At 48.0% G+C, this 26,599-nt stretch overlaps 1 protein-coding gene across 1 annotated transcript in view; it reads right to left on the bottom strand.

Annotated features, from left to right (window-relative positions):
• Nucleotides 1-6,322: 6,322 nt before the first annotated feature.
• The window catches only part of LOC113987857 (ribosomal oxygenase 2-like), a 37,965-nt gene continuing 17,688 nt past the window's right edge, over nt 6,323-26,599 (bottom strand). The window contains exons 2-6 of the mRNA XM_039380004.1: nt 14,924-15,041; nt 12,017-12,120; nt 9,616-9,718; nt 7,798-7,905; nt 6,323-6,573 (exon numbers count right to left, since the gene is read on the bottom strand). Of these exons, the coding sequence (XP_039235938.1) occupies nt 6,415-6,573; nt 7,798-7,905; nt 9,616-9,718; nt 12,017-12,120; nt 14,924-15,041 (592 nt within the window). The 3' untranslated portion in view covers nt 6,323-6,414. The remainder of the gene's footprint in view (nt 6,574-7,797; nt 7,906-9,615; nt 9,719-12,016; nt 12,121-14,923; nt 15,042-26,599) is intronic.

The raw sequence follows: 26,599 nt of genomic DNA, 5'->3' as shown, positions 1-26,599 counted from the left end.
CCTGGACCCTCTGACCAAAAACGACCCCCCCTCTCGCTCACAGAAAGGCCAAGGGCATCTGGGGACATGTTGGGGACAGCTGGGGGGCTTTGGGGGGCACTGGGGGATTACTGGGGGATACTGGGACACACTGGGGGGAAACAGGGGGCACTGGGAGGGACTGGGAGGGTACTGAGGGACACTGGGAGGGCACTGGGAGGGACTGGGGGGTTATTGGGGGATTACCAGGACACACGGGGGGACACTGGCAGGTTACTGGGCCATACTGGGGGTTACTGGGTGCTCACTAGAGCATCACTGGGCCAGACTGAGGGGCAGTGGGAGGTCACTGGGACACACTGGGTGGTCACTGAGGGAGTTCCTTGGTTGTACTAAGGGTCACTGGGAGGTCACTGGAATATATTGGGGGCACTGGGATCCCCTTACCCAGATGTGGTACATCTCCTCTCCGCATTTTGGGGGGCACATCCAGGACCCCTCCCTTGGGGCCTGGAAGATCCCCTGAACCCCACTGCTGGGCTTTAGGGGACCCTCGGGACCCCCTCCCTGTGGGGTTTCTGTGTGCTGAGTTTTGGGGGTCTCTGGGGTTCGGGACAGGCATTGGATTCCCTTTCCCTGGGGTTGGTCTGCCGACACAGAGACTCCATAAAATCCCCTCAAAACCCCCGAAATCCCCTCAGAAATCCACCTCTGGACCCATCCAAACCTCCTCAAGGACCCCACAAATCCCCTCAGAGACCTCAGCCACCCCCAGGACCCCCTAAACCCTCCCAGTGACCTGCAAAACCCACCTGGGACTCCTTTCAGGGACCCTCAAAACCATATGGGACTCCCGAAATCCCACTAGAAATCCACAAAACTGCTTCAAAGACTCCCCCCAAAGCCCCCCAGGACCTCCCAATTCCCTCAGAGACTCCAAAACTCCCTCAGGGATTCCTAAACCCATTCAGGGACTGTCAACTCCCCCCCTTAAGTCCCCTCCTGACACTAAACCCCTTCAGAGACCCCCCCAAACCTCCTCAGGGACCCCCCACGGACCCCAAAACCACAGAACAGCAAAAGAGCTTCTGTAAAGGAAGAGAGCAGAAAATCTGAGAAGGAGGAGACCAAGGAAAAACTGAAGCAAAGCAATAAAATCATCCTGACCCTTCCAGTTTTTCCTTCACCTTTTTCTCACTTTTCCTTTTTTTAGGGTTCTTTTTTTCGTTGGGTGGTTCTGATTTTTTTTTCCGAGGGACTTTCTCGGCAATCGAATCGAACATCCGGGTTCTTGGGAGGCCTCCCGGGCCCCGCGGCCCCCGAGACGGTTCCAAGGCCCTGCGCTCTGACCCTCGGGAACCCCCGAACCCCTCGGCTAAACCCTCCCGAGCCCTCCAGCCTTTCCACCCACAGCCGCGCTCCCCGCAGCCCCCGAGGGGATCCCCAGACCCCGCTCTCCCGCACCCCCCGCCAGCTCACACAGACAAAGGCCCCGCCGCCATCACCGATTCCCGCTCTGCGCGCGCACCGCATTCAGAGAACACCGCCGCAGCCAATCAGCGCGCGGCCACGCCTCCGTACACCCGCCGCTGCGCCTGCGCGGGGCGCCGGGCACCACGGGAGTTGTAGTCCTTGGCTGATCACAGCGGCCCTTTGCGCGTGAGCGGTGTGGAGATAATAATTTTTTGGTTTTATTGTTTTTCTGTCTTTTTTCCTCTCTTTTCTCTTTCTTTTTTTCCTTTCCTTTTTTCTTTCTGCTTCCTTTTTTTCCCTTTTTTCTTTCTCTTTTTCTTTTTTCTCTTTTTTCTTTTATTTTTATTATTTGTCTAATTTTTTCCTATTTTTTCTTTCTTTTTTTCTCTTTTTTCTCCTTTTTCTTATTTCGTATTGCCTTTTTCTCTTTTTTTTTCTTTTTCCGTTCTTTTTACATTGTTTTCTATCAGTTGTATTTTCAAGGAAGATTTAAACACAGATCAAAACAATCTCCAGGTACATATCTCACAACAGCAGATAATCTGGCATTGTTTCAGGTCCGAGAGGATTCCCAAGATCACAAACACTGAGATGTGAAGGGTGCCCACACAAAAAACAGCTTTCCCTGCTTTTTTCCACAGGTGAAGCAAGTGTGGAAGGGGCACTTGGCCCCAGGCAAGATGCTTTTACAGCCACTTTAAGCAGCCCAGAGTGGATCTGGCTGGCAAATGGGATTATGCCCATGCTTTCAAGGAGGATTTGCAGAGTACATTGAGGGGAAACAGGGCCATTTCTTCATCTCCTGAAGGGATGAGAAGAGGGGGGAGCAGGTGCTGTGGCCCCAGAGCTTCTCTCTGCTCTGGGGACACTTCTGTGTTTTCCTCTGTCCATTGAATTCCCAACAAAGAAGGAAAAAGCTACAGGAACTCCAGTCTGGAGTGGCCAGGACATGTGGAAGCAGGGGAAGTTTTCTTCCCAGCTGGGACTGAGAGTGCAATTTCACACTCCTTTGGAGAGCATTGACTAAGACAGCCCATTTCTGCCCAGGGATCTTCCAGGGGGAACTCAATCTGGTCTCTGGGCAGGTCCCTGCAGGGGCAGCAGCTTCCTTTGCATATTTGAGGGGATAAAGCTGCTCTAACCCTGTGCTCCAGCTACTCCACAGCAATTTAGGACCTCTGAGGACAGTTCCCCACTGTTTCCACCCCAGCAGAGACCTGAACACATCCCGTGGGCACTGTGTGACCACCCCTGGCATTAACACCCTGCAGGAATGAAGACACTGACTGTAAAGACACTTGTCTACCTGTAAACCTCCACTTTGTTTGCTACTATACAGCAATAATATTTTCTATTCATATTGCAGCTACAGACTTAACAAAGAGAATTGCATATATTGTGCTTTAGACATTAAAATGCATTCCAAAGTCAGGCAATGCTAAACAATGAAAGTCTTGAACCCTCCCCCCCAAACCAGCCCCACTTCTGGTTTCAGAACCAGCCCACTTCCTCACTCTCTTCACAAAGGGAGAAACTCTCTCTTTCCACCTCTGAAATAAAAATTCCCTCCCCAAAAGTGACCAAAAAGAGTCTACTTGGGCACTACTGCAAATGGAAGTTGTCTAATAACCATTCCTTCTAACTCAGGAAGGGGAGGAGGTGAAGAAAGTCACAACAAATGTTTGGATTCCTTCCTCTTTGACGTCTTCTCTTCCCTATCTGACGCTCTGGGACGTGTGCAGGGGGGTCAGCATCTCTTCAAAGATGGATCCTTTCACATCAGAGCCCCTCAAATTGGCTTCCTGGAGGTCACAACCTGATAGGTCACAATTCTGAAGGGGAAAAGAAAAAGAAGTGTCAATGGAATGCCCCCAGAACTCTGTTCAAAGCTTTACTTGAAGTCCATTTACCTGAACTCCATTGTACTCTGAAGCTGGAGAGCTCAGCCAAAAGCCAGCAATTCCCCAAATTACCAGCTGACTATAGGAGAGAAAGGAATAGGATGGAAAATGAATCCCAACTCACTTCCAAATCAGTTCCTGCCAACGTTGCTCCCCTGAGGTTACAGTTCTTTAGTTTGGGGTTTCTCAGTGTTGCACCTCAGAGGTTAATTCCTATCATCTGACTGCCCTCCATGGCCACTCCTTTCAGGCTGGCACCTGGAACACACACAGAAAGGAGTTCTGTGAGGAAAACCAGTCAGAAACACAGCAGCTCCACACTGGTGCTGCCTCAGAGCTGTGTGAATTGGAGGAGGACAAGGGGATTTGGGGCTGAGATGGTCACAGACTCAGTGCAGCCCTTGTGGGCCCTTCTCAGGGTTGGACAAACCACAGCTGGACCTTTTCTGGGCCATGGAAATGGACAAACACAGGCTTCAGTTGGCACAGATTCACAAGGCAAAAGCTTCTCACCTTCCAGATTAGCTTTAGGGCCTGATGGGTCCTCAGAGTTGCAGCCTTTCAGGGACGCTCCCTCTGCGTTGGAGTGCAGCATCTTCACCCCTGGCAGGTTGGCACACTGGCACAGACAGGAGTCACTGAGGGCCGGAAGAACAACACCAAAGACAATCGAGAAGACACTTTTAATTTCTGCTTTGGGAGTGAATCCCATTAAATCCTTACTGGGAGGAGGTGTAAAAGCTTTGGGAACCAGAACAACTCCAGAATATATTTAAGAACTCGATGTTTTACACCGCTCTGTTTGTTCCAGCTCCTCTCTGTTAACACAAGCCCAGCCCTCCCAAGCTGCAGCAGCTCTTCCATCCAGCACAGAGCCTGACAGGTCAGCCCTCTCCAGGCTGGCACAGCACAGGTTGGCACGGGCCAGGTTGCAGCGGCTCAGATTGGCCACCTTGAAGTTGATGCAGCAAAGATCCAGGTGGGAAAGATCTGCTCCACTGAAAGTGAGACCCTGGAAATCCCAAGGAATAAACCCCCCAAAAAGGTTACAGAATGGAAGGGGTAGGTCTGGACACAAAGTTAACATCATTGTGTAGATAGGTGTGCATTAATATTTACAGTGTGTAAATATCTATATCTAAATATATGGATAGAAATGTATTAAAATATATCCTGTCTATAAATATACACAGATACAAGATAGATACAGACACACACAGGTCCTGGGAGGAGCTGAAGACACCCCACCAGGGAAGGGGGCTTATAAAAAGGAGGGAGAGGGACTTTTGATATGGGCCTGGAGGGACAGGACAAAGGGCAATGGTTTTTCAACTGAAAGAGGGCAGGGTTAGATGGGAGACTGGGAAGAAATCCTTCCCTGGGAGGGTGGGGACGGGCAGGGATGGAATTCCCAAAGAAGCTGTGGCTGCCCCTGGATCCCTGCAAGTGTCCAAGAACAGGCTGGATCAACCTGCTCTAGTGGAAGGTGTCCCTGCCCATGGCAGGGGGTGGAATGAGAAGACCTTTAAGGTCCCTTCCAACCCAAACCAGTCCATGATTCTATACAGACAAATACACACAAGACCATTTATTTTACTACTTCAGACTAATGAAATCTAAATGCAAAGCTCTTAAAAATTGTCCTTGGTTCATTTTATATTTAAACAAATGTAAGGGGGGTACTTTTGAATTAGATTATCAAGGGAGCATAGAGGCGTGAGAAAGGAATCATATTAGGATGTGAAACCAGCCAGAGTATGGTACAATGTAACTTCATGGCACAGGTTAATTGTAAGGTCCATTGTGCTTTTTAGCAAGTCAGCTTGATATCCCCTATTATCAGAGCTGAGTTCTTCCTTGGTTTTGCTACATAATGCAAGATAGATACATCTACCCTTGAAACACAGTGGTAGAGGTCATACATAGGGGTAAGAAAGATGATGATGGGAGGAAGATTCTGTGGGCAGGGGTCACTCGCCCCTTGCCCTACAGCAGGGCATGCACAGACTGTTGCTCTCAGGTGATGAACAGGCGGGGTTTGGCTGCCACTCAGGCATCACCTTATACTGGGTACTGGCCCTACGTGGTGCAATGTAGAGCTGATAAAATGGGGTGTCAGGACTGCTGGGGTGAGCGATCCTCATCCTGCCATGGAGACTGTGTTGCTCCGCGGGGACGCCCGCTAAGCACGGGCACCGACCAGCTGCTGCAGATCCTGGCAGCCCTGGCCTCTCTGTGTGGGTAAGCACAGGTTATTGACAGGAAGCAATTGAGAGAACAAACCTTTTAATATCCTTTTAGTGTTCCTTAAATTCCCCTTTTATGCTTATCCTATTTTTCCTTTAGTTTCCCTTTTTACTAACCAATATCGTGTTATCCATAATATTGTGTTAAGATCCTTTCTTGGTATCCCTTTTCACTAGTTAATACTGTATTAAATGCTGTTTGTAGTATTTGTTTTAATGCCACCCGATAAGGTAGTTATTTTGTATCCTTTTTAGTTTTTAATTCCTCTTGCTAAGTTTATTACTATTATTATTATTCTCACTGTAATAAAAGATATTTTGTGCGTTTGAATATTTCTGGCAGTTGTCTTTATTCTGGACATGTATCCAAACGAACGGTTACACACACACAGCTTCTACTGAGAAGCTTCTGTCCTGTCAGGGCAGTCAAACTGAACAAACGTGTTTTCTTGCTGCTGAACTTTACAAATGAAAAAAACCAAGTTACTGTTCTATGCCCAAGGTTCTGGATCCTGCCCCATGTCTAACTTTAGCAGCTCTCCAGATGGAAGGGGATACCACAGCATTGGTGTTACTGGGAGTGACTTTGTGCATCCCCAGACATGGAGCTGTAGCTCACTAGACAGTGAGCAGCTTACCTGTTTTTCCCCATGCCCAGTTTCCTAAAACTGAGGAAAGAAAAGCAAGTATTTGTTTAGACAGCACCACAAACCAGAGGCTGGATGGATAAAAAAGTAATTTAATAAGCCTCGCTCTCAGGAGATGCTTAATAGACAGAAACACTCCTTCAGAGGAGCAGCTAATTCACAGAAGCATCAAAGAACTTCAGTCAGACATTCACTCCACAGGGACAAGGCAAGGTTTTCCTTCTCTTCATCTGAGGTGAGGTTAAGCTCTTTAACATGAACAGTGCTGCTACTCCAAATCTGCTTCAGTGCTTCCAAGTATGACAAAGGAAAGCGCAGCCTGTGAGTCTGCTGGGGAAGAAGAAACAGAAAAAAACTCCTTCAGCTGAGAGCAGTGTCCTTATTGCACAGCAGTGTGTGAGGCTGTGGGTAGGGAGCAGCAGGAATGTGCTCCCTTCCCACATGGCACTGGTGTCACTGAGAGCATTCTCCAGAAGACTCGGTTTTATCCAGGCCTGTTTTATCTTCGTAGGGAAAATGCTGAACTCTATTCCGTGCTCTAGCACGCTTTTTGAGGTGGGGATGTTTACAGCATGTGGCTTTCTCCTGTGGTTTACACATGGAAGAGTTAAATAGCCTTAAACTTACACTCTTGCCTAGCCCTACCCATTATTTCTGGAAGCTCACAGAAGTTTATTTCTAGCTGCCACACGCAGTCTTTGGATATAGTTTGACACAACCACAGAGGAGCTCCATTCCCAGGCCTGGAGTCTTCAAGGGCAAGAAGGAATATTCTGGGATCTGCACATGTTGTTCAGGTGCCAGTGTACAACCTCAGCTCTGGAGGACCAGTGAGATTCACTTCCAAAGAAAAATAAGTGCCAGGCAAAAAGCCTTGCTGTAATTACCGAGACAAGGACAGACTGTGCCCTGTTTTGCCATTCGAGTGTTTCGGATCACAGAGCTCAGACACAGCATCTCACTGCCAAAAAAGCAGAAATAAAGGTTCCAAAGCTCAAAGCCATGCTTAGGAAGGATTTATGACCCAGCAAAAGCACACTGTACCTGCGAGCAGGAACAGAGACGACCTGAAAAGTGCATTTCAGAACAAGGTAGGTCTTTACTCACAGTGCTGACCCACCCTACCCTAAAATGAACACCCCTGCAGTGTGTTCCATTGGATACAGAATCTAACATGGGTTTAGCATGGCAGTGATCCCTAGGGAATATCTGCTGGCCTATCCAGTAGAGGATGTGCTAAGGACACACCAGTGAGAGCTGGTTTTAGTTGCTCCAGTAGCTTTGCTCCCTGGGCCATAAGGTATGCACCAGAAATCCTGTTAACATCTCGAGTGTCTAATTAAGCATGAGATCACATTGCTCAGTTCTACTGTTAAACTGCCTCTGTGGTGCAGCCTCAGCTCATCTGGGCACTGCAGGGCTGGGCAGAAAGGCTCTGGGTGCTGAGGATCACGGCAGAACCCAGGCCCTGCTGCCATTTGGGGCAAGCTCATCTCATGCAGCAAAACCCACCATGGAAAGATAATTTTTGGTGTGTCTGCAGGAACAAACCTGGGCCGTGCCATCCTCACTGGCAGTGTCATCTGTCCCCACCGTGGGAGTGTCTCTCCTGTTCCTTAAGGAATGATACACATAAACCATCTCCCTGCGAATTTCATCCTAAAAGACAGCAGGGAGGAAACAGTTACCTGTGATCCACAGCCTCAGACTCATCTCACTGCACTTGCCAACGCTCCTTAAGTCTGGAGTCACTCTTACAACAAAGCATGCCAGTCACCCTCCCAAATGAATTTTCCAACAGCCACCTCCCACAGCAATAAGGGACTCTCCAAAACACCTCTGAAAATTTATTTACAATCATCTTCTGCCTTAAAACTGCCCCTGCTAGAGTCCCAGGAGTGATGCTGTACAGAAAACAGGCCATTTCAGGGAAAGTATTAATGAACAGGTGTGCCTCAACACATTTCCAGTCTGATACTGATCTGCTTCTTAAAAATCACATGCCCATCATCAGTCCTTGGTCAGAGCTGTGCAAAGCAATTCAGAGCTCTCGGGGCAGGTTGCACATGGAATTTGTGGACACAAGTCTTCCATGTGTCCTGTCATCCTGGGTTGATCTGTGTGACATCAGAAGGCAAGGTGGCCCAAAAATTGGGGGGAAAAAGTCTCCAAAACCTACACAGTCTCAATATGGACACAAGCAAGATGGAGGAAAAAATCAGAAAGTTATGGTGTGTTTTTCTTGGGAAACATTCAATTCATCCAAACAAACCCCAAACTGTACAAGATAATCTTTGCTGTGTGTCCCGCCCCCCTTTTTTTTTACTAAAAAACCTTCATGGATAAGAAGCAGTATAAACACAGCATAATGCAAGATGCATGTACCAATGTTGTGGAACAACTTAGTAGTGCCCCTGGCACCTGCTTGGATACAGAGATAACCCAGAAGTGAAGACTAAATGCAGCCACAGCAGCAGCAGCTGCAACCAGCACAACTCCCTCTCTTGAGAAGACCTATTTTTATAAATTATTCCTGTTCTTAAATACAAAGAATAGAAAAAAAACCTATTATCAAGACCTGTAGAGGCCATTTAGCTGCTGTAATGATCTACCCCATCAAACCTGAGACAAAAGCCATGTACCTCCCATACAGAATCATAGGCTGAATTTAGTTTTGAAGCCCCCCCTCCAGAAGTTTGGAATGTGCCATATCACTCAACAAACAACCCCACAGTATCCTAACAAACCCTAATGGGATGCAGGATCCAGCTCAGTGTAACTGCATGACCCTTACAGGCCTTTTGCACAGGAGAGCAACAACTCACGTGCCTCACATGCACTCCCCAGCCCACCCCAAATGTACAGAGGTGGCTTCACTGTACCCACAGCATTCTCTTGATCTGGTTCCACGGAGATCAGAGTGTGATCTCTGAACTGCAGTCTGATTTTGCTGTCTATTTTTGGCAATTTCCCACCTAAGAAAAATAAATCCTCCTTAGAAAGGCAGAAAACCAGACAAACGGTTAAACTGAGCCCCCCTGTGCTCTCCCCACTCTCTCAAGGCTGGACTGTTTGTTAAGCTATGTTTCAACACCCACATGTCCTCAAACTGGTTGTGGAGGGGGCAAGGAGAAAGAGATTTTTTAATTCTCTCACCTTTCCTGTCTGCAAATACCTATAATAAACAGCAAGCTAGAGCCCAGGGAAAACTGCTACCAGTTAAATGCTCTCGGGATACAGTTGATCACAGCTGCCAGTTCCAGTCTAGGATAATCTTTATTCCACTTTATTGCACTGAGCCTTCAGAGCAGATCAAGTGCTGAAGTTCCACCAGGGTGCCCCGTTATTCCCTCAGTCCCACCTACCCACCATCAGCAGTTGCCTCGGGATGCTCGTCCGCAGCGCCACGTCATCTTTTGCTGTGTCAAACACCAGGCCAGGAACTGCATCCAGTAAGAAATCTCCCCAAGAGCTGATGGACAGGAAGAAACAAACAAAAAAAAGTTCCTGAAATAGCTGCACTGAAATAAAACAGACATCACAACTGGTGTCATGGGCTGGAAACCCCGAGAATTCCAGATCTGCTCAGTGCCTTTGGCCCTTCCGTTACTGCTCTGTAGCCTCAGGCAAAGGCTTGTGCACATGTGTGTCCTCACCACCCTCAGGCCAGTGGCACTTCTACAGAGGGAAGGAACTGGCTTGAGAAGGGTCCAGTGTCTTCTGCTTCCAGGTGCTTGCCATTTATCAGTGACTGCAGCTCAAGTGGTTGATGAATTCCTCCTGGGGTCTTTATCATCCAGCCACGGGCACATACAGCCCCACTGCACACAGTGAAGTGTGTGGGGTTGGTTTTGTCACTTCATGTGCTTTTGAGACATTTCTATTGAAGGAGGAAACGTACCCAGGGTTATCAAATCCAACAGGGCATCAGTTTTCAGCTTGACTAGAAACTTAATTACGACCCCAAAACCAAGATGCCTGCAGGGATTTTAATGACACCTGACAGGCAGTTTGTAGGTGTCTTGTTTGCATTAAATCCCCATTCTTAGCCTACATACTTAACCAAAAACACTGGCTTTGATCCCTGTGCTTCTGTTCCCCACTTGTACCAATAAACCAGAGGAGGAGAGGGAGGATCCTACTCCTGCCTGCACCTTCTGTGCCCAGCTTGAGTCGACCTGGGCAGGAAGAGGCTCACGCCAAAGTGCTGCCCTGTCCATGGGTGACCTTCTTCCCTCCCACATCCTGAGGCTGATTTAATGGACAAACATCCAGGGCTGCCAGCAGAACTCCCACCCACCCAGGGCAGGCAGCAGGGCAGGGCCTGTCCTCCAACAGACACTTCACCCTCTGCTCTTGTTCTCCCTCAGCACTCCTGGCTGTCAGCTCTGATCTCTAGACACTACTTTAGTTTAGGAAAAAGAAAAAGTGCCACTTTTTGCAGTCTCAATATTTTTTTATCATCTCCACTCAAGTGTTCCACTGTCTGCTACACAGTGGGAGGGAAGAACTCTGGCCAGTGAAAGGAATTAGACATCTACTCCTCACTACTTCCCTTCTTTTGCCCCCAGAGTCTCCATCTGCCAGCAACTGTCTTCAGCTACTCACTGCTTTTCCAAACTGCCCTGCTTATCCCACATGTGCACACTTCTCTCCTGCTGGGATCTGGCCCAGACAAACCTGAAAATACCTGGAAGTGCCACCTCCACCAGCACTTCCTCCACAGTGGAAATCCTCCACAAGGATTTCTCTTCAATTTGCCAGGGAAATGTTTCCAGATCATACTTCCATCTACAAGTCAGAACACCAGCCTGCACCAGGACTCCTGCTTGTTTTCCCTGCCCTTGCTGACAGGAGGTGCAGAGGCAGGATGTCAGCACTTCATCACCAACAGCCTTAACGGGGGATGACTCCACTTTTTAACCTTGGAAGAAGAGCAGCTTTTCCTTTTCCTCTCCTGTTTTTTGGGGTTAGTTTTTTTTTACCTTCTGAATAAAAGAACACGTGTGTAAATTGAAATCATCTGAACCCAACTTTTCAGAAGACTGACACCTTTGAGCAGCTTCCTCTTAACCCTCTCTCCATGTTGGAGGAGTGGCCAGATGAAGAGTTACCAGCCCATCCTGGCTTCCAGAATGGCACAGCTGGTGGTTAGAGATTCATCTCACAGTTATCTAGAATATGCCCAAACTTGTTCTGCCCTTCCTAATTCCTAACTCAGACCAATGGCTCCAAACCCAGCATCTGGGAGGCTGATTAGGTTGGCAAGAACATTTCCCTGTGTGATAACAGTGTGGGCACAAGGACTGGGAGTGTGTCATAAGAAATCTGACTTGCATACATGGGGTAGGAGATAAAAAAAAAACACAGATAAGCAGAAAATGTTTGCAAGGAAGAATTGGCAGCAAATCTGTCAGAAGATTAGTGCAGGTGACTATCAAATACAGGAGAAAACATGATGAAAGGAGTAACTCATGACTCTTTATCTGAGCTATGAAATGAACAGTAACTTCAGCCACTGATGAGAGATTTTTTTAAATACAGAAGTGAGTTTGCAGTTGTAGCATTTTCCACATTAAAGCCTACAGCTGGTAAATAATAAAATAAGCAATTAAAAAGCAATCAAGCTTGCTGCTTCAAACAACAACAGTCTTCTTGCTCCCCTCCTTCCCCCAAGCCCCAAAACTTCACCACATCTCAGGTCTGTACTGCTCACACACATCACTTGGCAGAGGAAAGCCACACAAAACAAAAGATAAAGAATAATTACTTGTTTTGGTAGGTACTGATGGTCACGTGTGTGGAATGGGAGGTCCCAAGAGGAGTGTCAGCTTGGTGGATGGTCCCTCTTGGGAAGTACAGTAAGTCACCTGGCTGCAAGAAAATTGATATATTTAGGGCACCAGGTCAAACCTTATTGCAGTCAGAGAAAATACTCCCTGAGCAGACAGTCTGACAATATATATCCTTTAGAATCACAAAATGGAGCAGTCCTGCAATGTACACTTTAATAACATAAAGAACACCAAGCCAGAAGTTCAGAACCTTAAACTTTCCAACCTGCTGTCAATATTTGCTGAAAAGGTGAAACAAGCTTTTTAACATCACAGAACACACAGACTCCCACTGAGCTGCAGGAAGAGGACAAAGAAGCAGCTGAGATGGACCTGCTGGCAACACAGTGGGCTGGCAGAGGAGCAGTGAAATGGGGATTTGGTCAGATCACATCAAAAGAAAAGGCTAGTGTTCCACGAGAAAAGCCAAATAGTCTATAAAAATGGTAATCTGTTACAATAGTGTTGTCTGAGATTTTCAGTTAAAGCACTTAAAAAACAGGTACGACCTTCCTCCTCCTCCTCCCTATCTTTCTTCTCACCTATGTAAATTAAAACTCCACACTGGAAAAAAAACTAGATAAGGAAAGTCAAGGCAAGAAAGGTGTAAAGCACATAAAATTGCCTCCAAGAAGGAAATAAAAGTTTACTTATGGCTTGTCCTGTAAACACCTACAGAGTTGGACAGCACAGTCAAAGAAAACTGCCTTCCTTACCAGAGTGGGGACTACACCAACCAAGAGTATTCTGAATTCTCTTCACTTGAAAGATGGAGAAAGGAAATGTTCTAGAAAGATGTTTAGGGAGGAAATAGAGTCAAACAACAGCATCCCTCTCAGAGGCAGCCACAAAGAGACAACCAAACTTTGACAGCAGCCACCCAGAAGAAATGGGTCACAGGAAGTGAACAACAGCAAACAGAAGAAAAATAAATTAAAAACTTGGATAACTTTTAAGCCCATCATTATTCCATAAAAATGAAAGGCACTGAAGTCTGGTCCAAAATATTCCAGGAATGAAAAAGGGAACTGTAGTTTACCAGACTTTGCATCACCCAGTACACGATGACGATTGAATATTCCCCTCTGTCAAACAACACAGCTCATGATGTCAGCATCCCATCCAATGGGTCACACTGTTACACCATCCAACACACCTACACCATCCAACATGTCACACCATATTCACACTCCAAACACCTACACCATCCAACATGTCACACTATTCCTCAAACACCGACACCCAAATGCAGCTCTGGACACTGAGAAGAGCAGAGAGAGGCTCCATAACAGGCCAAAAGGCAGAGAAACTCCTGAGGATTCCAGCATGGAGCAGCACCACCAGCTGGACAAGTAACACTTCAAAAGCAGGTCAAACAGAACAGGACAAGCACCAGATTCCCTGCTGACACTCAGTAATCTTCATGAAATGTTCCTTTCATTCCAAAAATCAACCACCAACCAAACACTTGAATTTCAGGTTTGGAAAAAGGAAGAGCAATTAATACAGCAAGTTCATATGGGGTTTGGGTCATGCTTTTCTTTATCAGCCAAGGATAAATATTTAAATCTCATTCACCAGAACAGTGACAATGTTCAGTGCAGCAGTAAGTCTCAGTGCACAGGAGGATTAGCCTGAGGGATTACAGGCAGCATGTAAAAGCATAAAAATGTTTTAGAACCATACACAAACCCAGTGTTTTTTCTGCACACAACTCCACAAACATGACCTAGGAGTCAGGGTGCCCAACCTGGAGAGTACTAGTCAATTTACAGAAATAACTGGGGTTTTTGGCCCATTATTTAAATACTAGAAGCAAAGGATACCTTTAAAAAAGGATACAGACAACTCTCACCCAAATTTCTCGTGCTCGCAGTGTGCAAACCCTCCCCTCATTAATTTTTAGATGGCTACAATTCAGAGAAATTTAAATTTGAACTCATTTTTTTTGGTCTCTATTTAGAGACAACAGACAGAGGAGTTGTGAAGTGGGATCTGTTTTATCCTAAGGCAGGCATTTGGAAATCCCTGTTTCTCTCCAGTCACTTCAGTAAGTGCTAGAGAACTAACCCAAAAGGAACATCTGCCACACAAATAGCCAAAATTTCAGGTGAAAGAGGCTTATCCCCAACAGAGCATCAGAAACCTCTATAGGGTGCCCAGTGGGGGTAGATGGCATGAGTTAGAAATGCTGGATGTGAGGCTGCTGAATAACAAGCATAAGGAAAATGAAACCCCAGGTGTATTGAATGGAAATGAAAATATTAAAAAGCAAAATAGACATATAAGGATTGGATTTTTTGATTTGGTTTAAGTGGGATAGTCCAATTTTTTCTTTATAACGCAGTGTATATTCGTATGTTTCTTTTAGAAGCTGATTTAAAATGCATTTGGACCACAGGAATTCATCATATCAGTAACTTCTTAAAGACAGCAGGACCAACAAGCACAACCAGTCTGCTGTTACAGTCCAGCTGAAGAAAGAGCAAGTACTTAGTAAAGGAAAAAGGACTTGTAAATTCTTGGGGCCTGAATGAAGTGAAAATGAAAAAACAGGTGCTAGAAAGCTTCTGCAGCTGTGAAAACAAACTTCTCTTTTTATCTAAGGGAAATACCAGGTCTGGAAAACCCAGTTTACATGCTATTATGATTAGATATTACTATTAGTAAATTTTCAGCAAAAATACGCAAGAAAAACGACTACAAGGAAACACAAATAAAAAAAACCACATTTTCCTGTAATGTTTAGTGGGGGGGAGGGTTAGAAGCACACACACAACAGCAAACACTGCCATCAGCAAAAGCCCATGCACAATTTCCCAGGCAAGGTTGTGCTGTCCTACCTCAACATCATCATAGTGAGGAGGAAGGCCCTGGGATCCCTGGGCAGTGATGGAAACATTGGACCCCACCAGAGACCCAAAGCAGCACTCCAGCTTCTCCTGAAAATCTTCCACAGCTCCTCCTGTAAAAAAAAAAAGATGCTGTTACTTGCTGAAGAGCTCAGCCAAGCCCAGCCCACATCCTCCCCATGGCTTGGGAAGAATGATCACATCAGGGACACAGAGGCTGGGAAGGAAGGTGCTCTGTACCAGTGTTTCTCCTGAAGGAGAGCACTGGAGATGCAAAGGGGATCTGCCAGGAGAGTCACTGCTAAGCCAAAAAGTCTGGTGCCCCAACCTGGGTTTGTTCTCTTCCCTGTGCCATCTTTAGGCTGCACAACCAGACAGACAAGGCTGAACAGAGGAAAATAATCCCACAAACAGCAGAACACCATAAGACAAGAAGCACATGCAGGACCTGCATTCTCTCACCAGAGAGAACACACAGAGGTTAGAGACCTTTCACCAGTTACTCCAATCATTTGGGAATATTCAAAACCAAACTTGACTCATCCACACCCCACATGTGACAGACAAGGCACCGAAGGGAAACAGCAGAACGTGCCAAGTACCAGATCCACACAAGTGCAGCTTGGCCATTAAAGCTGACAGCAGCCAGGAACACTATACCTGGGACTCAGCTTGTATTTGGGATCTCATTTGGGTCCACCTCACAATTAAATTGTGCTGACACCTTCAAGGCTACCTGAATCAAAGCACCTCCAAGAATCCAAGTCCTTTACACAACTGTGCAGCACCACTGTCTCCTTCTCAAACTCAAGGACTGAGAACACTCAGCTAAAATGGGCTGGTACCTTTCCATGGTGCAATTCACTGGCAAGAACACTGGAAATATTTCACATGGTTTCACACCTTACCCTCCATTAAAGGGAAGTGGCTCAAAAGCCACAAAGTTTGCACAAGGAAACAGTGGGGCAGAAGGGATAATTTAAGCACAGATGCCTAATCATCAATTTTGTGCATTTGTTTTTGTTTCCAAACTTTTATGTGACAGAGCAAAATTTTAAAAAGAATATATTATTATACATATTATAGCATGAATCAGATTTTGTTCTTACTGCAGAGCAGTGAAACATGATGGACAGTGCAAAAGTATAAACTGTGTTTTAATACAGCTCATGTAAAGATTTCAGCAGGTCATCAATGTCAACCACTTGCCCTGGGGACAGAGATGAAGCCATGTCTAGTGCAACTCAAACACACCACATTATTAAGCCAGCATCAATTATATCCAGGGAAACAATCCCACCTTAAATCTCTGAGGCTGATGAAACTGTATTGTTGCCTTTTTCTGGTCAAAATCCTTCTTCAGCTGCATGTAATTCACTTTGCCTTCTTTATTTATTATTATCTTTCTTGGGCATGGTTCCTGTTCAAGAGGAGAGAGGACCAAAACAATCAACCAGCAACACAACCTCAAGAGCTCACGGGCCCAGAGCAACAACTCTTCCCCTACCCAGTGGGATATCAGAGTATCCCGGGAACAGCTCTGGTTTCAGAGCCTCACTATTTGCTCCAAAGCATTAACAGTTTACAGAAGACAGGGAACATTGTTAGGCCTTCCTGTTGATGCTCTGTAATTACTACATTTACAAGTTTAAAACTTGTCAAATTTACCAGTTTAAGAACTAAAAGGCCAAGATTCTGCTCTCAGTCCTGTCGAGCTGTCAAACTTTGTTTATGTAGAACAAAAAGAATTCTTTCACACAAGCACAGACATTTCATTTTAAAGCTGGAAGTCATTTACTTTGTTTTTCCCAGGCAGATAGTATGATTGTGTACCATTATGCAAAAATAAAGAAGTTGATCTACAAATGGTTTGGCTGCCAAATTCTCAGGAAAGTTAAGGGGAAAATCAAGTAACGGTAGGTAACTGTGCAAGTCTGGAAAGCCAACACCTGAGAAGTTTGAACGTGCTGATGCCATAATTTCTAAGTAAAAATGACAGCTCTACTCCCTACACCCATTTGATAGGAAATGCTATCAATTTGTTGAGATACTTTTATTTACACAGATCCCGTACTTTGAAACTTAAACTCCAGTTCTGGTATTTACATGCAGCACTAAGTTCTTCTGTGCAGCAGGACACCCTTGCTGGCCCACTAACTCCTGGGCAGTGTTTCATCAGCAGCTCCTGCACAGCCTGTCCCTCAACAGTAACCAAGGGTCACCTCAGCCCTGCAGGAGGGAATTCACATCACCTCCTTCCTGAGAGAATGAACATTCCCAACTGCAGCACGAGGCAAGGGAATGCGTACAAAATTAAAGACTGAAAATCAGTCCCTGACTGACAGCAAGATCTGAAGATGCTGCTGAAGGCACCAAGATCTAAAGCTGACATCCCCAAATGACAGCAACACAAATGCAACCAAGCCTGGATTAATAGTTTTGAATTCCAGACCTAAATCCATTGTACCAACCTCTCAGCTCATTCACACTGATTTAAAGAAGTTACATTCAGATATTTACTATTCATAGAGCGCAGCTTCATTTACAACACGGGCTGTTCTGTAGCCTTCTGCTGGTTATTACAGCTGTTCCAAGCCCCCTGCCATGGGCAGGGATACCTTCCACAAGATCTAGTTGCTCAAACCCCCATCCAACAGGATCCAACCAGGCCTTGAGCACTGCCAGGGATGGGGCATCCACAGCTTCTCGGGGCAACCTGAGCCAATGCCTCACCACCCTCCAGCAGAAAAAAATTCTCCCTTACATTTAGTCTAAACCTAAACCGTTCAGCTTAAACCCATTGCCCCTTGTCCTGCAGCTACAGGCCCTCATAAAAAGTCCCTCTCCATCTTTCTTGCACCACTTAAGTCCTGACAGGCTGCAAGGAGGTCTCCACAGAGACTTCTCCAGATTGAGCCATCCCAACTCTCCCAGCCTGTCTCCGCAGCTGCTCCATCCCTCTCATCATCTTCCTGGCCTTCCCTGGACTTGATCCAAGAGGTCTGTGCCCTTCTCACGCTGGGAGCTCCAGAGCTGGATGCAGCGCTCCAGGTGGAGAATCACCAGAGCGCGGCAGAGGGGCAGAACCCCCTCCCTCACCCACGGCCCGCTGAATGGGATGCAGGATACGCCCGGATTTCTGGGCTGGGAGCTCAGCGCCAGCTCAGCCCCAACTTTCCATCCACCAGCACCCCCAATTCCTTCCGTGCCGGGCTGGAGGACAAAGCCCAGCGCAGAACCCCACACGGGAGCAGCTGCTCCCCGCCAGGGCTGTTCCCTCCCACACCACGGCAGCTCCCTGGGAAGCGGCGGGAATACCGCCGGGCACAGCGGGAATACGCCGGGCACAGCGGGAATAGCGCCGGGCACAGCGGGAATAGCGCCGGGCACAGCGGGAATACCGCCGGCACAGCGGGAATACCGCCGGGCATAGCGGGAATAGCGCCGGGCACGGGAATAGCGCCGGGCACAGCGGGAATACCGCCGGGCACAGCGGGAATACAGCAGGAAATCCGGCGGCATTCCAGTGTCATTCCAGTGTGTATTCCAGTGGGAACGCAGCAGCACTAAGGTTAATCAATCTGCTTCATACAACGGTGCCTGGGCTTCGGCTGCGTTATTTATTTTTTTTTTTCCTGGACCAAAAATCTTCTTCTGGAGTCTCCCTGAGTCTCCCTCAAAGAAAACTTTGGAATCCTCACCGAGCACGTGAAAACTTCCAGAAATATTTTTGGATGCCTGTTAATGGTTTGGTTTACGTTGGCTAATGATGTCAGAAACAAAAGAAAATGTTAGGTAGGCTTTGCTGAAGCTTTGTTCTTGTGTACTGGCTTGAAGGATACGAAGCAGAACTAGCAGAAATAAAAAAGGTGGATTTTGGAAACCTCAGCAGCCTTACAGTGCACGGCTGATGTTGGTACAAAGTGACACTGCCATAAGTGTAACTAGAAGGACCTTTCAATGACAGGTAAGAGAGGGGACTGTGTCCTGTCAACAACTTAAGGAGGGAGAATAACAGAGCCTTGCACATCTCCAACACCAGTTCAAATCCTTCCCTTTACGGAAAGTGGTTTTCAGTCTTGTTCCTCCTCACAGTGTGGTTGTTACACAGTCAGAACTTCTGCTTCCCTGGCACCAGCTGGATCATTTGGAACAAATGTCCTGATTCCAGTGGGTTCTGCATTCATGGATGCATCCAGCAAATTCCTGTGTGCTGAGCAGAGGAAGTGGCAAAGTATAATATATAGAAAAGGGGGATGGAGGAGAGAAAAAGGCAAATGCTGCTCATACTGTTCAGTCCTTGTTCCTTTACCACCTGGACCGCTCTGTCGCCAGCTGACCAAAATATCATGGTCACTTGAACATGAAATAAGGAGTAATCAGCATGTGGCTGGGTTACCAGCAGAGAGATTTTGCCAGGGGTGAACCTACAGCTGTCCTAATTGTAGAAATGTGTACAAATTAGATAAAAAAATTAAGTTTCTCTAGAAAGCTTTTTTTTCATAGTCCTGTGAGCTTCAAAGAAAAAGAAGACAATCTCCACTTTCTAATTCTGAGTTCATCACTACATCCCTCAACATCCAGGACATTTTGCAAAATTTATTAAACTTCAAATATTTTAATGTAAATGCTCACCAATAGTTGGGATATTCAAAGTGAAAAATAGGTCACTGTCATGAAATTCTCTTTATTTCTTTCATGAGAATTAGCAAGCTTTGAAGAAGGAAGTAGTTCTCCAGACTTAAAAGGTTGCATCACCTAAATTAACACTCACAGGATGGGCGTACCAGCAGATGCTAAAAATAGAGAGGCCACATCCTGCACCTCAGCCGGTCACAGACACCCTTAAAAGATGTTATTTCTGTTCCAAAAATCCACAAAGTACCTCAGCATAACTGCCTGAACACCATCAGGGTGAATACTCAAACAAATACACATTTACATAATGGCTGTGGTGTTTTTAATTTGCTGTGGGACATAAACCCCACACATCTGACCGGCTGCAAAACCAGTAGGAATGGGGAAATACTTTTGAGTACCTTTTTAAAGACTTCCGGGCTGATCTGGAGAGACAAATTGGCTAAAAGTATTTATTCCCATCCCAGTGGGGAAGGTAACACAGCTTCAGAGGAGGGTGGTGGGCGCTGTAACCAGCCCTCTAGCACCCCCTAGACGAGAAATAATGCGTTTAAATACCGTTTGTTATTTTTAACTACTAATACAAGCAACAGATTTTTGAAGTGTAATTGATCCCGGTATCATCCCTGTCACTGCCTTAAGAAAATAAAAATTATAACCTTTGCTGTAAAAATATCCAGTCAAGTTTCATCAGCATTTACAAGGGCCTGTAGTGACAGCACAAGGGGGAATGGCTTCAAACTGAGAGAGGGCAGGTTTAGATGGGATATTACGAAAAAAATTCTTCCCTGTGAGGGTGGTGAGGCACTGAAACAAGTTACCCCAAGAATTTATGGATGCCCTATCCCTGGAAGTGTTCAAGGCCACGTTGGATGGAGCTCTGAGCAACCTGGGACAGTGGAAGGTGGAAGGACTGCCAATTCCAGCACAGGGCTCCTGCAAGCACACGGCTCTACCTCCACCCTGGAAAGAAAGCCCTTACCCTCCGTCTCTCATGTGCAGTTGGTGGGGCAGCCTGGGCACTCGGTGGGCAGCAAGAGCTTTCTGTGGTGGCACCTTTTGTCTGGCAGGAATCTTCAGTTGGATTCAATTTTGGGGAGGTGGGACCGGCCATTGCAGCGCAGGGCTGAAAAAAGAGAGCAACAGCCCTTTTTCCCAGGAAAGCAAGCCTGTAACCTTTGGGTTTCAGGTGCAGTTGGTGGGTTTTACAGATTGGTCAGGGGCTGCAATGTGGTTCTTTAGATGATTACTTCGAAGGCGAGATTAAGGCACAAAACTCCAAATGTTAGGTCTCAAACAGACAATTTGCTTTCTTTGTAGCAATAAGTAATGGTAAAATCGAGGCGGGAGGGGAGAAGAAGAGGGAGAGATAAGGAAAAGGAAAGTACAAAAAGGTTACCACCCCCAGTGAGAGATCCAGGTGTAGTCAGCCTCAGGCAGTCATGGAAGGACCGCTGGAGAGAAGCAGGGGGGAAACAGACTGGATGCAAGACAGACAGGAGACGGAGCAGGTGGGACATGAGCAGGACAGAGGCAAGCAGGATGGAGCGAGGAGTGGGGACCAGCAGGGGACCCTGGCCAACACTGACTGGACTCACCACCACGCTGGGCACTGCCTTAAATCCCCCCCTGTGGGCGCTCACTGGCCAGCCTGGCACCGGGCACACCTTTACACGATGTTGAATGGCTAAGCTGCTGGTATACAGGCAGGCTGGCTCTGCCAAGGCGGGAAAATGTACCAGCTTTCTGTTGGAGACTCTCCAGGGGTTCCCCAAGACTCCAGCAAGCAGTCTAAAATGTTTTCCTAGGCTGACAAAGACAGCCCTGCAAAGAGCTAAAGCCGGTGTCCGCAATTCTGTTCAGTCACTGGGCTCCAGGGGAGGTTCCTGGTAGCCTGCAAAACTTTCACTTGGAAAGTACATCACCTGATGGAAATACTTTCGTTAGTGTGAAGTGGTTAATTGCCGCTTGGGACACTTTAAAGGACTTGAAAGAAGCCTTGCACAAGGAGCTTAATTGCTCCAGTAACACCTATAGAGCCTCCATGGGACAGATAATTACCAGTTCCTTATTGCAGAGGTCAATATCAAAGCAAAGTAGAGAGTAAGAAATAAAAAATCTATTACAACCAACAACTGGTCCTAGCAGCCAAAGCTTCCAGGCTTTCTTTCCTGGGGGAAAGGGCTGCTGTTCCCTTCTTTCAGCCCTGAGCTGCAATGGTCGGTCCCACCTCCCCAAAACTGAACACAAATGAACATTCCTCCCAGACAAAAAGGTGCCACCACAGAAAGGTCTTGCTGCCCAAGAAGTGCCCAGGCTGCCACACAAACTGCACCTCAAAGCCAGAGGATGCAGACTTTTTTCCTGCTGTTCCCTTTTTTCAGCCCTGCACTGCAATTGCCAATCTAACTCCCAAAATTGAATCCAAATGAAGATTCCTGCCAGACAAAAGGTGCCACCACGGAAAGCTCTTGCTGCCCAAGAAGTGCCCAAGCTGCCCCACCAACTGTACCTCCAAGCCAAAGCTTCCAGGCTTTCTTTCCTTGGGGTAAGGCTGTTGTTTCTTTCTTTTCGGAACCCTGCACTCGACTCCCAAAATTGAAGACGGACAAAGATTCCTCCCAGACATGAGGTGCCCAGTCCAGGCCTCCCTGGACACTCTGCCAGTGCCACATCAAGATCCTGTACAGCAACAGGATCCTACAGCAAAAGCAGGTGTTCCCGACTCCAGGGCTCTTCCCTGATCCAGTATGGCAAGAGCAGGAGACGGAGTATCTCGGCACCTCAGTTACTTCTGGCAAGAGACTCCATCCCTCCCAGAGCCTCTGGGAGACCTGCCGGAGTCACACACAGGAGCCCCTCTGGCCAGGTCTCCCTGGGGAAGAGGGAAGAGCGGGGAGGAGCAGAGCCCGCTCCTCGCCGAGGATGCACATGGCAGCAAAAGGCTGCGGGTAGGAGTGGGAGCCCAGGCCATTGCAGTCTAAGATTCCCAGGAGCAGGTGGCCCAGCAGCTCCTGTCCCCAAGACACCGGTTCTCAATCCACGGCTCCCAAGAAGCTGCGGCTTTGCCGGAGGAGAAGATCCTTTCTCTGGATCTGGACAAGATCGTCCAGTGACGAAGGCAAGTGCTTCCAACTCCAGGGCTGTCTCTTGAGCCGCCTCTAGAGTAGAATATCAGGGAATATCTCCGCATCTCTGTTCCTCCCTGCGATAGCCTCCATCCCTTCCCCAAGCTCTGGCAGTCCTGGTGGACTGCAGGCAGATTAGCCTCTGCCTAAGGGACAAAATCCAGCCTATACGGCAAGGACTTCAAGAATTTCAGTTTTGAGCCAGTAGGGCACTGCAGTACTGTTGTGTAAACACTAAATAAGGAGAAGGGGAAGGAAGAAAATAGAAACTTTTTTTTTTTGGTTGCAAATAGGTTTTTTTCACGTGGGTTTAGGGTGGATATTTGGGAAAGGTTCTTCCCTCCGAGGGTGGTTGGGCACTGGACCAGGCTCCCCAGGGCAGTGGTCACAGCACCAAGGCTGGCAGAGTTCAGGCACACGGTGTGACTCTTGGGGTCGGTGCCGTGCCGGGCAAAGGCTTGGACTCGACGCTCCTTGTGGGTCCCTTCCAACTGAGCATGTTCTGTGATGGTGCGATGAGTTCCTTCTCTTTCAACACTTTTGTTCTTTTTAGGGCTCCTCGCTGCCCGGGGGGCGAAGCCCGCCTTCCGCGCGCCTGCTTCCCTGGCCGTTGTGGCGGCCGCAGCCAGGCGCTGAGTGCCCGCTCCCGGGCGGGCTCGGCCGCTCGCTCCAGGAGTGGGGGGGCAGCGCCGGCGCCTCGAGGATTCCCGGGATTCCCTCGCCGGTTTCCAGGCAACGCTCCCCGCGCGCTCCTCGCTCCAGGGCCGAACGTGCGCAGCCAATGGGAGGCGGCGGAGTGGGCGGGGCGAGGCGGGGATTGGGCGAGGCGGGGATTGGGCGGGGCGGGGGCGGGGCCGAGAGGGGCGTTTGAGGGGGTTTGGGTGGGAGCGGGCGGGGCCGGGAGCGGGAGCGCTGCCGCTGAGCGACCCCCGGGCAGCGACCCCCGTGGAAGAGACCCCCGGGCAGCGGCCCCAAGACCCCCGGCGAGTGGCCCCCGGTGCGTGGCCCCGGGGGAGGGACCCCCCCGTGCGCGGCCCCCCGGCGAGTGGCCGCTGGTGAGCGACCCCCCGTAAGTGACACCCGGTGAGCGACCCGCGGTGAACAAGCCCCGGTAAGTGATCCCTGGGGAGGGACCCCCGGTGAATGACCCGCGGTGAACAACCCCTGGCAAGTGACCCCCGGGGAGAGAACTCCGGTAAGTCACCCCCGAGGAGGGACCCCCGGTGAGTGAGCCCCGGGGACAGTCCCCCGGTGCGCGGCCCCCGGGGGTGTCTGTCCGGGGCTGGGCGCGTTCCTTCCCCGTGCAGAGCCGGGCGGGGCCGTGGCGGGAGCGGGGCCGGAGCGGAGCCGGCCGGGGGGGCAGAGGGGAGCCCTGAGCCGCCTTCTGCCGAGGGGGCTGCTGGAAAGGAGCCTGCGCTGGGAGGAGCGGGGGACGTGGCCCGAGGCTGAGGCAGGGGAGCTTCAGGTCAGCTCCTGGAGAAAGGTTTCTGGCTGTGGTTTTCGGGGGGGGCTCGGGCACTGCAATGGGTTGCCCGGGCGGAGCCAGCACCCCGGCAGGTGTTTCAGAGGCGCCGGCATCTGGCCATGGCTGACACGCTTTAGTGGTTTGGGGGTTGCTGGGGCAGTGCTGGGCTGACAGTTGGACTTGATGGAATCATGGAACGGGCTGAGTTGGGAGGGTCCCACCGGCACCGTGGAGTCCAGCTCCTGAGTTTTAGGCACCACTAAAGGAACTGAATCTGCATCAAGCTGTTTGGCTCCAAAAACTCTTCTGCCCCTAGTCTACACTGCCAAGTAAAACAAAACAGATCGTGCAAAATAGAGGCCTGTGTTCCCCCCAAAGGGAAGGCAGGCAGTTACAAACCAGGACAATAAATCAAAGCTCAGAGCTTGCATTCATGGTCCCCACAGTTGTATGACACATCAAACCAGTCCGCTGTTACCCATGTAGAACTCTCATCAGGAACCCCAAACTTTCTTGTGTGTATTTGTATAGATATGTATAGATATGTATAGGTAGATAGATATACATACATAGATATGTATAGGTATCTATTTGTGTGTATCTCTGTAAGATTCTGTATCTTTGGATGTGATATTGGCATGCTGTTGTTGTGTGGCAACAAGTGGACTTAAAAGGTTACAACACTTTAGGAGATCACCTTTCTGCTTATGGGTCCTGTTTTTTAAAGAAGGTATCAAGAAAAGAACTCTTTAGCCAAATATAAATTAAGACATTAATCAGAGCCAATGTATTGATTTTTATTTCCAATTGTACAACAAGTCATTCAACTATTTGCATACTCCAAAGCTGGGTTGGAAACTTCTCCCTGAGAAATAAGAAAAACTGTTTTCCGAGGCTGTTAATGACAGCCATGGCAGAGTTTCCAATAACAACTCCCCATTCTTGAAATGCAAAGCCTGAAAAATGAAACAAGCGTTAACCTGGAATTCTTGTTGCCAGCACTGATCTGGACAGAAGTTATTAGAGAGTGGAGCAAAGCTAGCACCACAAACAACCTTGGGCTCTGCATTCGTTGGTCATGGCAACAAAGTTTTGCTTTTCAACCCATCTGCTAAGAAAACCTTGCCAGAACTGTGAGCTTATAACACTACTTTTCTTAAGAAGTTAGGAGGCCTTAATCCAGTGTACACAGATGAGACCCTGAAATAGGAGAGAGGCCAGCTGCTGATGATCAGTGCAGATGAGGAATCAGCTCTGCTGAGTAGGCTTCAAGCTTTGTGATTTTTACAAGTGGACTATTTCAAATCTGTTGTAGAAGAAACAGTCTTTTCTGTTTGATCAACTTTCCACTTTCAGAATACTGGAGTTTATCCCTCAAATTCAGCCTGTAGTTTCAAAAGATAAAAATCCTTACAGGAAACCTTTCAGCCTCAGTAGCCAATTGCAACGTGCCCAGGGAAGTTCAGCAACAGCACCATTCATTAAATGTACTGTTCTAGACCAGCCATCCCAGAGAGATTGAGCTCCAGTGCTAAACCCCATAGAGTGCCAAGTGCCATAAGAGCTGATTTTTGGCTTTGCTGAGATTCTCTCTGGTTTCCTTTGGTGTAGCTGGCACAACTGGAGCAAAGGGTCTGGGCAAAAGTACATCCTTAGAAGGGTCCAGCACAAATCATGTGACAAGATTAGCGATTTCTCTAATTGAGGAAGTATATTAGATACACATATGTATTTTTCTACCTCCTCTTTCCACACTGCTGCTGTATTCCTTCATCATGCCCTGTGAGCAGTCCCAGTGTTCTGTGATTGACGCCATAAGGGACTTGCTAACAGGGAACAAACACCTCCGAGACAAAAGGTGCCACCACAGAAACCTCTTGCTGCCCAAGAAGTGCCCAGGATGGCCCAATAACTGCACCTGAAGCCAAAAGATCCAGACTTTCTTTCCTGGGGGAAAGGACTGCTGATTCACTTTTTTCAGCCCTGCGCTGCAATGGCCTGTCCCACCTTTTGAAGAATTAAATCCAACAGACGATCCTGCAGACAAAAGGTGCCACCACAGAAAATTCTTCCCTCCCAAGAAGTTCCCAGGCTGCCCCAACAACTGTACCTGAAGCCAGAGGATCCAGACTTTTTTCCTTAGGGAAAGAGCTGCTGTTCCATTTTTCAGCCCTGCGCTGCAATGGCCGGTCCCACCTCCTGAAAAATTGAATCCAAATAAAGATTCCTGTAAGACAAAAGGTGCCACCACAGAAAACTCTTCCTGTCCAAGAAGTGTTTAGGCTGCCCCAACAACTGCACCTCAAAGCCAAAGCTTCCAGACTTTTTTTCCTGATGGAAAGAGCTGCTGTTCCCTTTTTTCAGCCCTGCACTGCAATGGCCAGTCCCACCTCCTGAAAAATTGAATCCAAATGAAGATTCCTGCCAGACAAAGGT

Source organism: Pipra filicauda, unplaced genomic scaffold (genome assembly GCF_003945595.2).
Source record: "Pipra filicauda isolate LSUMZ 115617 unplaced genomic scaffold, ASM394559v2 scaffold1061_size64898_pilon, whole genome shotgun sequence".
Classification (NCBI taxonomy): domain Eukaryota; kingdom Metazoa; phylum Chordata; class Aves; order Passeriformes; family Pipridae; genus Pipra; species Pipra filicauda.
Note: the sequence above shows the minus strand (reverse complement) of the source record. Positions and strands in the feature narration are given on the sequence as shown.